Below are 10,000 nucleotides of genomic sequence, written 5' to 3'. Positions count from 1 at the left end.
CAAATAGCTGATTCCCGCGAAATTCTCTTAAGTTCATTCAGCCAATCACATCACGCATTTGGACAAGACGTCATTTGAAAACAAAAACAAACGACCCCATTGACTTTTGGGCGAATGTGGGTCTTAAGTGCAAAAAGACGAAGGAAAAAGAGAAATTTAAGGAAACCATCTGTCTAAGGGTCTAATGTCAACCAGACGGTGGGAAATGTTTTATCATCATTTTTATTTGGGTTCTTTTTTTTCTTCTATTTATCCAAAATACAACAACAGTGTTAGTACGATTTCGCTTCCGTGAAAGCTTTATATACATCTTGGATTAACTCTATCTTTCTCTATTGCTTTTCAGGCATTTGGAAGAAACTCCTGGGAATATTAGTTTTCCTCTCAGTGGTTTCACTCGTTTGCGGATTAATGCTTCCGCCAAATTCTCCATTTATGAAGGCCAAGTGTCAAGCAGGCAGCATCAAGGGACATCAGCTGAAATTCACGTATTACCCTCCGCAATCAGATGTGAGAATTGTTTCAGTAATAATAATAATGAACTTTAGAGCGGTTTTCAATTGAGTGTCGAAAGTAATTAGCGAATTGCTTTGCTTTTTCATTACTTCACTCAGCGATTGGCTCAAAGTAACCGCGCCATTTTGTCAACCAATCATGAATGAAACCAAAGCCAATCGTGGCTCGCGCGTGCACATTTTCCCGCGCTTTGTGTCGGCTACGTGTAATTACTTCGAGTTTTGATTGGTTTACTGGATTAGAGCGGTTTTCAATTGCGTGTCGAAAGTAATTAGTGAATTGCTTTGGTTTTGCATTACTTCACTCAATGATCGGTTCAAAATTCTCGCTCCGTTCTTTCAACCAATCAGAAGTGAGACCAAAACCAATCATGGCTTGCGCGTGCGCATTTTCCCCTCTTTCGGTCGGCTACGTGTAATTACTTCGAGTTTTGATTGGTTTAGAGAATTGTCTCCGTGCATTTTGATTGGCCAAAGTAATTACTTTGGTTTTGGTTTTACGACACTCGATTGAAACTCACTCCATTTATTGTCAAGTATATTTAGCATTGGGGCAATAATTGGGGAAACTGTTCAGAAATCAACTGATATCAAGTCATAGGTAAGTTTTTGAGAAGAGGAGAAAAACAGGAGTACCCGGAGAAAAACCTCTCGGTGCAGAGTAGAGAACCAACTAACTCAAACCACATTTGAAATCAGGGAATCTAACCAGCGCGACAACCCGGGCAAGTGCACCCACCACTGCGCATTCCGCTTCCAGTTTTCACCAGCTTACTTCCGAGTTGTTGTTTGCCTCTGTTTTAAAGCGAGTCTTTGTTGAAAACTATTTTAATGAAAGTGGGTTTGAGTCTCGCTCTAGAAACGAGGCAAATAGACCATTGTACAGTTGCGGGTAAGTTACTGGAAGCGAGGCTGCCGGTGACCCCTGTTTTGATACGCGGAAAAGAGTGAAGAAACACCATCTCTCAGCCTGAACAAGGATAAGATCAACCTGTCAGGTACGCAGCTAAAGAAATGGGTAAGAGTTGTATCGAAATACAAACCCAGTGATAGTGAATGAAGGTTCTTGCCAAAAGTTTGAACTTTGCTGTGTCTCCAAATAAGATCCCCACCAAGGAGATGTCACTGCCACTGAAGTGGCCTGTCAGAACTTAGAACAAGAGGAAGCTGGTCTACTGAAGAACCAGGTTGTAGGCATCTTACAGAATTCTAAGCCCCCTAAACCCAATATGAGCAAGGATGAGATCAAGGCCCTGAATTCGCTCAAGAATAATAAGGACTTTGTCATCCTCTCTGCTGACAAAGGGAAGGCTGTTGTGGTCATGGATAAGGTTGATTACGTCACAGAGTGTGAAAAACTACTTGTGGATAAAGACACGTATACACCTATAGGTCCTAACAACCCAACGAAAACGCTGAAAGGGCGCCTACAGAGGAAACTGAGGTCCATGACGAAGGAAGGACACCTCGACCCCTTGGTGTATGACAAGATATACCCCACCTCGGACGCCACTCCTCGCTTCTATGCCACTCCCAAGATACATAAAGACCCTATCAAGATGCGCCCCATAGTCACCGGCATTAATTCCATCACCTACAACCTAGCCAGACACCTAGCAGATCTCTTGAAACCCCTAGCTGGAAAGGGTGGCGAGCACATCAACAATTCCAAGGACCTGGTTCTGACTTTGACCTCGTTCCCAGAGGTCAAGGTCACTCTGTAATCAAGATGGAAAGAGAGTCATCGAAAATTCAGAGGTGAATACTTTTCTGCCTTATTTTCCTACTGATACAATGAAACTTTCACTTTCTTCTACACCTTTAAAGCAGTGAGGTCTGTATCAATGCAAGGTCACCGGAAGCCTCGCAGCCATTCATAGGCTAGGTCACTGAGCAAATAACTGTAAAATGGCCTATTGTGGACGGTCGAGTCTGCGTGCTTACAACGCAAAACCAAAAGAATGAACTTAACTTATCACAATAGACAAACAGTCAAACGAGTAAAACATAACTCAAAGCAAATAGTGCAGCCGGAGCCAAGCGCTGGAAAACGCAAGCTATGTCGGGTCACTGTCATCGTCATCCTGAGCTACGTACGCAGAAACTTGTACTACCGAAGACTAGCTACATTGAAGAGGGACACTGGTGCTTCTGATACCAAGGAGCTAGCTTCACTGATGGCCGACAGGAAAATCTGGAGGAGCCGTGTGGTTGCCAGCCTGAGGGCGACCCTAGTAGTAGTAGTAACCCCCGTTGACACCAGCGAGTTTTCCTTGACAAGTTTCCTCGACAAGTATCATTGCTCGTGTAAATGATTACAAGTTTTCCTTGAAAAGGAAGAATTGCTCGTGTAAAGGATAAACAAGTTTAGCCTGTGCCCGCAATACTTGTTATTCAGTACATAAAAAATGTTCCAGTCACTCGAAGGTCTACCACTCCAACTTGCTTTCGTTTTAGCCGCCATCTTTGCATATTTTGACAGCAATGAGCATGAGTGAGATGCCGGAACAAATCTCATTAACATTCTTTGGCACATTTTCCTAATATATGGAGGGTGACCTATGTTAGGTAATGTATAGATTTAGCCAAGCCTAGAAATGGAGCTTATTTGCGTTCGGTTAAAAACATGGCATGGTCCTCAAAGACCCATGAAACTAATTGACTTTTCTGGACTTAATCATTTATACCATGTGGCTTAGGATATCTCATTTTAAAGGTTATTACCCCTTCAGTTTTGCCCGAGGAGGCATGATTGTAGCTTGCACGTATATAAAGTTACCGTGATATAGTATTACATAGAGCGGTTTTCAAATGAGTGTCGTAAAACCAAAACCAAAGTAATTACTTTGGCCAATCAAAAAGGAGTGAGACAATCCAGTAAACCAATCAAAACTCGAAGTAATTACACGTAGCCGACACAAAGCGCGGGAAAATGTGCACTCGCAAGCCACGATTGGTTTTGGTTTCACTTATGATTGGTTGAAAAAATGGCGCGAGAACTTTCAACCAATCACTGAGTGAAGTAAATACAAAACCAAAGCAATTCGCTAATTACTTTCGACACTGAATTGAAAACCACTCTATCTGGTATACCATAAAACGTGGTGTGGGCCAGGCGTGAAAAAAGAGACGCAATGTGCAAGAAACCGAGGCCAGTATCCCACAAACCTTTACTTTTCCGCACACGAAATAAATGGGTAATGCCGACGTTTTCACGCCAAATGCCCGCGGGTACCAATGACGTAGAGCAGAAATAACGTCACAATCAAGGATGGATCGGTAATCGGGGCTCAATATTATAGTGAGAATATCTTGTCATCTCTCGCGGAGTGTCACGCGTTACATGCCGTGCAATCGTGCGTTGGAGAAGCTATTCGAAAAGTGAGAGAAAGCTTTTGTTCGCCTTGGTCTTAGGTCCGTTATTTTCTCAAAGGGGTATTTACAAGGCAAACGATCAGTGTTGTTCCAAATATTAACATATTAAAGGCTCGCGACAGCATTCTGTCCTAAAAGAGGTTGTTGTTTAGAAAGAGCCAGTCTTGAACTCACAACGTCCTTTTCATATTCGGTACTGATTTGTTCTCTCCCCGCTTCAACGGCCACTCCTCTACCTGGGCCCTGGACACATTGAATTCTGCGTGCAGCTATACTTGACAGCGCGGCAGCTGTAGTGTCAACTATTACTAGTAAAATAGGCTTTTCAGCCAAAAAAAAAAAAACCGCCTAAAAACCAAGGACTTTTCAGGAAGATAACCGGAAGTACAAAAATTCACAAAAATATAGTTGTGGTACAAAAAGTTGAAAAAGAAGTTTTCAAATTTAGTTAACCGATGTTTCCACCAACTTCGGCCAAAAAAGAAGAATCTGTGATTTTTTTTATATGTGTCATCACCTGTCATTTCTCCGGGACGACAAACCAAGGCGATTGTGTTTTGCATAATTAATTGCGCTTCAGACTTCGAGGGGCAAAAAAAGGAGAATAGATTTTAACCAAACGTTCCGAAGTTTTAAGTGCAAAATGTGAACTTTTCATTCATGAGAGGTTAATTTGATGATCTAGCACGATTTTTAACACGAAAAAGACGGTCACGAAGTAGTTCGGGGCATTTAAAAAACATACCTAAATGTTTATCTTCATTACGAAACTCAATTCCTCGATTTTATTTTCCAGCTGCCGTTATAAAATTGCTTGAAATTGTTTCCCTGATATTTTCCCCATCCTTTAGCAGAGGTTTTACATGAAAAATTTAATCCAATAGTCCACAAAAAGCAATTATGTTTGCACATACGAACCACATAAAACCCTTCACTGAGGCGGCCATTTTTACGCCGAACTCTAGACTTGAGCCCGCGTTATGGTCACGTGATGCTGGTCACATTGGCAAACGTAGAGGGGTGGACATACGTACGGGCGTACGGATGGACGGTCGCATGACGACGTAATAGCTAAAACCCAAATCATCGATGAGTTTCTATATTTTCTCAACCATGGTGCGGAGCTCCGCTATGATTTTCAGCACAAAGAAGAGGTAGTAATTCTTCGGAAAATTGAAGCCGACAGGAGGAACTAATCTAATATGCTTCCTTTAAGTGCGACACAAATTAATTTTGAGCCAGTCCGATGAACTACTGAATTATTTTGATCCTGTTTACGGCGGGTTGTTGAATTTAAGTATGTATTTTAAATTTTTCAAGGGACTCAGAGCTAATGCAAAATAGAGGTTCTTTTCAGGTATTCAAGTCGCACTATCTTAAAAAAATTTACTTTAAACTATGTTAGCATTCCTGGATATACCTTAAGTTTTACCTTAAAAACAGCGAATTGCCGAGTTTGAGGAGTCTACCCTACCAATTTTATGGCAGCTAATTTGAGCATTTGTTTTTGATTTTTTAATATTTTCTTTCAGGAATCATTTGTTGTGATAGGGTTGGAGTTCACTTGGGACAAGCTTAAACAGAAGTTGGACTTAGAATTCGGCGAGATGAACGGAACAGGTGAATCTTTTGGATGTACTAATTAGTCAGTGGGCTGTTCGTAAGAACTCTATGGTACATAGAAATGCAGGAGTCAATAGGGCACTCACGGCACAAGGACGACCACGACACCAATGAGGACTTGTCTAAAAATATTATTTCCCGGTATTTTTTGTAATAATTTCTTGATAACTGCAAGTCTTTCGGAATGGAAAGTGTGTATCAACATTACAGGAATAAATTGGAATGAACGGTGTGATTGTTTGGGAAGAAAATTAAAATGTTTCGTCAGGTTCTCACGTCCTCTACGCAACTTCAAATTTGGTCAATTCAGGACGAGGACAGCAATGAAGAAATGCGCCAGAATAAAAAATGCAGGTGCAGGGTGTGTAAAGCCATTAAGCCCATTGTTTTGTGTCGTTCTCGTATCCGTCGTCGTCGTCCTTACATAAATTAGGGAGCTTAAGATCTACGACGACGACGTCGACGAAAACGCCACAAAGTAGTGATATCATTGGTTAAAAGAGCATAAATAATCGTGCAGCACGTGCGGCACGGATTTTAGCTCATACGTCTGAGGTTCTCTGTAGGACGACGACTTGAAATCAACAAATTTTAGGTTATGATGACAACGTGACCATGCCACAGAGAATCTTTTATTCTCTATTTTCAGTCAGAAACCGCTCGTACCAATTTATTTTTAGGATACTTCGCCCACATTGTAGGACGTGAACGAGATGGAATAATCGCGAAAGACTTATAATAGAGCAAAGTTTTATTTTGAGGTGACGTTTTCGTTGACGTCGCCGTCGTAGATCTTAAGGTCCCTAATTAGGGAGCTTACGAAACGACAATGCCGACGGCAGCGACGACGCTACAAAACAATAGGTTTAGCGAGCAAAAAAAAAAGGCTCTGCACGCTCTGCACGTGCGTTTTACATTTTGGTACATTTCTTTGCCGTCATCGCCTAAATGACGACGTGAAATGACCAAATTCAAGGTTCTGTGGAGGACGTTAGCACACGACGATGAATTTTCAGTTCTCTCTCTACGCTTCCGACTCACTCATACCAGCTTAATTCCTCGAGTTACTACACATTTTTAACGGGAAACGACATAAAATAGTTTGGTAGTGATATGAATAATGCGAACTCGTATTTTTAAATGAAGTCCTCGTAGCCGTCGTCGTCTTCGTTTCGGAACTCTTGACTTGAGCTCAAAATTAAAAAAGGTGTCTGAAAGGTCTGCAACTGATGAGCTCGAATTCAAAAACGCAAGTGGATGTGCAAAAAACGAGGAAGGTGCTTTAGTCTCACCAAATAATACACGACTTGTAATAGACTTGTGTAGACTCAACCCAGAGTTATATGATAAATATCATATAAATACTATCGAAGTGAAGCCGTAACGAAGAGAGTGTTTGCAGCAATATATTAATACTGCTCAAATTACCTAAAAACGTCCATTACAAGTATCAAAAGCGACTGGTGACACACACTTCTTTTTCTCCAAGCATCGTCAGCATTATTATAATCAGACCTCAAGTAAGTCGCCATGTTTCACTAAATTCCAAACCCTTCTCTGTTGAAAATCAGCCGCACCAAAGTAATATTCTTTCGTTTGCTCCGTCGTTCAATAATATGGAGCAAACTCCCGAAGCATGCTGCCTCGTGTGTACTCTGGTCGATGATATGATTGGTCAACGATGTCGTGACGTTAGAGATATAATTTCTTGATAAGCAGTAAGTTTTCATCGTCCGAGTAGCACTTGAAGGGCGAATCCACAATCAGTGGCAGAAGTAGTTGGGACGCTTACACAAGTACGTGCCTCAAAAACCTCTCAGACTTCATAAACGAAGCGTAACTGTCATAATTCTACTACATGCTTCAAAATAGAAGTCACTCTACCTCCCCCTCCCCCCCCCTCCTACCCTCAATCAATGTTGAAAAACACTAAGGTAATGTCTGTTCACGATCGGCAAGATTGTTGTGGGGGAGAGGGCGCAACTAAGTAAGAACGACAGCCTAAAAGGGTGAGCGTGCCAAGACTTTTAAAGGGCCACCGACAACCACAAGTCTTTGCGGGCGTGCAAGCTATCGGCGCCATTTTCTGTAATACAGAAACTAGTATTCCTTGAAAAGTCAAATTCCATCGCCTCACATCGTCGTGTTTTAGATGCCCAGTAGCTTCAAACTTTGTTAATATTTTCCTTAATGTTTAAATATTGTATTTTTGGCGTTATTTGGGTGTTGTGTTCGTGTTAAAAGCGAAATGAAAACTGTGAAGAAAGATCGTCCGCCGAGGAAGGAAAAGCGCCATGTTATTTGGCTTACTACTTCAACCTTAAGATTATGGAACGAAAGGAGAAAGGCGTTTGGATTAAAAAACAAATCGAACAGCGAATTCGTAGAAGTTCTTCTTCACGGGATGTTTCTGAAGCGAACCGGCCGATTCGGTTGCCAGGATAATAACAACAACAAAGGCGCGCAAAGGACACTGGTTGTCGGTGGCCCTTTAAAAGCTGGCACTGATTGTAGTAAATGACCTCAATGAAATGAAATGATAATGTGAATTGAGTGAAAAACGCCATTCTTTAAGATTCTCAAGGTTTCATATTATTTAATTAAGGAGTATAACAATTAATTGTAACGGTGTTACTCAATAACGAAAACAGAATTTAAAAGGCAGAAAAATACGCAGGAAAGGAATTCCAAGTCTAGAACCAGTAAATTTGAAGGATCGTACGCAATACTAAAGCTAGATAGGGATTACCATCACATGTTCTGCATGATCGTAGCAATATGTTTTACTCTTTTTATAGGGAACAGATACTTTTTGAACAAGGTTCGCTGTGAAACGGGCGCCATCAGGGCAATTGCGTCCTGGCTGGATCCTTCGCCAACGCTTTTGCCGCCTGTCAGTGTACTTGCGGTGGACAAAAATCACAGTGCAGTTTGGTACCACAGTAAACAGAAATGGCAATGGCTCAGTTACGGGGACGATGCTAAGGACATCTCATGCGTTCCATAATAAATGTGGCAGCCTTTATTCCGAAGGCTCTCTTTCCCTCAAATCACGGCTGTGCCCCTTCAAGTAGTTGCAACATTTTTGGATCCGCGTCTAATAACGTACAGAGGGACTTCACGTTTGAGTTTAAAGGAAAAAAAGGCTGCTTTCCTCCTTTAATACGTCGTCCATAACTGTGGCTAACAAGCAGGAACGACTTAAGTCAAAACGCAACTGTCATCCCGACGTTTTCAGCGGTTTACTGTCAATGCGAAGTGCCGAAAACGCAATCTTTCTGGTGTAAAAAAAAATCGCCTAAACGCTTGAAAGTTGGACAAACGTGTGATCAAAATTGACAAACCAAAGGTGTCATTGAACACACATCAATAGGCCATTTTCGAAATATCAATATTCAGCTTGATATCGAGGCAGAGAGGACAAAAAGAATAGAAACACGTTGGAATGAATTTGACAAATATTTCATCCACTTTCATCCACTTTGATATCATCCACTTTCCTTTGTCTTTGTCCTCTAAACCTCTCTTTCAAGCTGAATTTTAGTATATCGAAAGTGGCCTATTAAGATGCATTCTACGAGTTGTTGGGCTTAAAACTCTTTTACATCCGATGTTAGGCGGGAAGTTCCCCGCTAGCAGCGGTGTTTTCTTTTGCGTTCGCTGGGCTGACGAGTTCAGGAAAAGAGACTCACTTTGATCTAACCGCCGTCAACGAGCTTGGACGGCACTCTTCAAAGCGCATGCCCCATGATATGTTTGCTGACTGTGACTTTAGCCCACCGTGTCTCGTGCGTTCTGTTACAGTAATTTCGCTGTTGTTAAGTGAGCGCGCACAGCATGTGAAGTAACCGACGGGCATGCTCAACGCAGTGAGTTTTGACCCATGGCAGAGGTCCCTTTTCATGCTCTTGTCAGTCCAGCGAACGCAAGAAAGAGACCTCTGCTAGCAGGGAAGGCGGAAAGTTTCATCATCATCATCATCATCATCATCCACTCTTCTCGACCCAGTAGGCACATAAGGCCATCACGCTCTCCAACCAACACTCTCTATTTTCTGCCATCACCTGTCTGGCCACGCTGCAGTTTTTCCACTCTGCTTGATTTCTCTCTCCTTCCCCAGTATAACAAGGAAGATAGAAACTGGAGAATGGAGGAGACAGCAAGTAGGTGTAAAAGATATACAAAGGGTGCGTAAGTAAAAAAAAACGATGCCTAATTTTTTTCTGCAATATTTTAGCTCTCTGTTAGTAAGATATATTTTGGGAAAGCTTAGTTTGATAGCTTTAAAATGATGCATTGCTTTCCCAATAACTGTAAATACATCTTTAGTAAATTGAAAAGAATATTTTTTGGAATGACCGATTTACCCGCGGTTCAGATGGATGAAATTCCAGGGGAGGGAATTCGCATTTGAAGGGGTGGGGATGCCCGTCGGAAATTTTGAATTAAACCCCTAAAGAAGACCAATCTGGGCTTCTCCCAGGATT

The 10,000-nt window shown here is 41.8% G+C and overlaps 1 protein-coding gene across 1 annotated transcript in view; it reads left to right on the top strand.

Moving 5' to 3' along the window:
• Positions 1-10,000, top strand: part of LOC138043625 (uncharacterized) — a 24,924-nt gene that overhangs the window by 13,952 nt on the left and 972 nt on the right. Inside the window, exons 10-12 of the mRNA XM_068889984.1 lie at positions 347-510; positions 5,423-5,510; positions 8,312-10,000. The exon at positions 8,312-10,000 is cut by the window's right edge and continues 972 nt beyond it. Coding sequence (XP_068746085.1) covers positions 347-510; positions 5,423-5,510; positions 8,312-8,520 — 461 coding nt within the window. The 3' untranslated portion in view covers positions 8,521-10,000. The remainder of the gene's footprint in view (positions 1-346; positions 511-5,422; positions 5,511-8,311) is intronic.

Source organism: Montipora capricornis, chromosome 3, assembly GCF_036669925.1.
Source record: "Montipora capricornis isolate CH-2021 chromosome 3, ASM3666992v2, whole genome shotgun sequence".
NCBI lineage: Eukaryota > Metazoa > Cnidaria > Anthozoa > Scleractinia > Acroporidae > Montipora > Montipora capricornis.
This window is presented reverse-complemented; position numbering and strand designations above follow the sequence as displayed.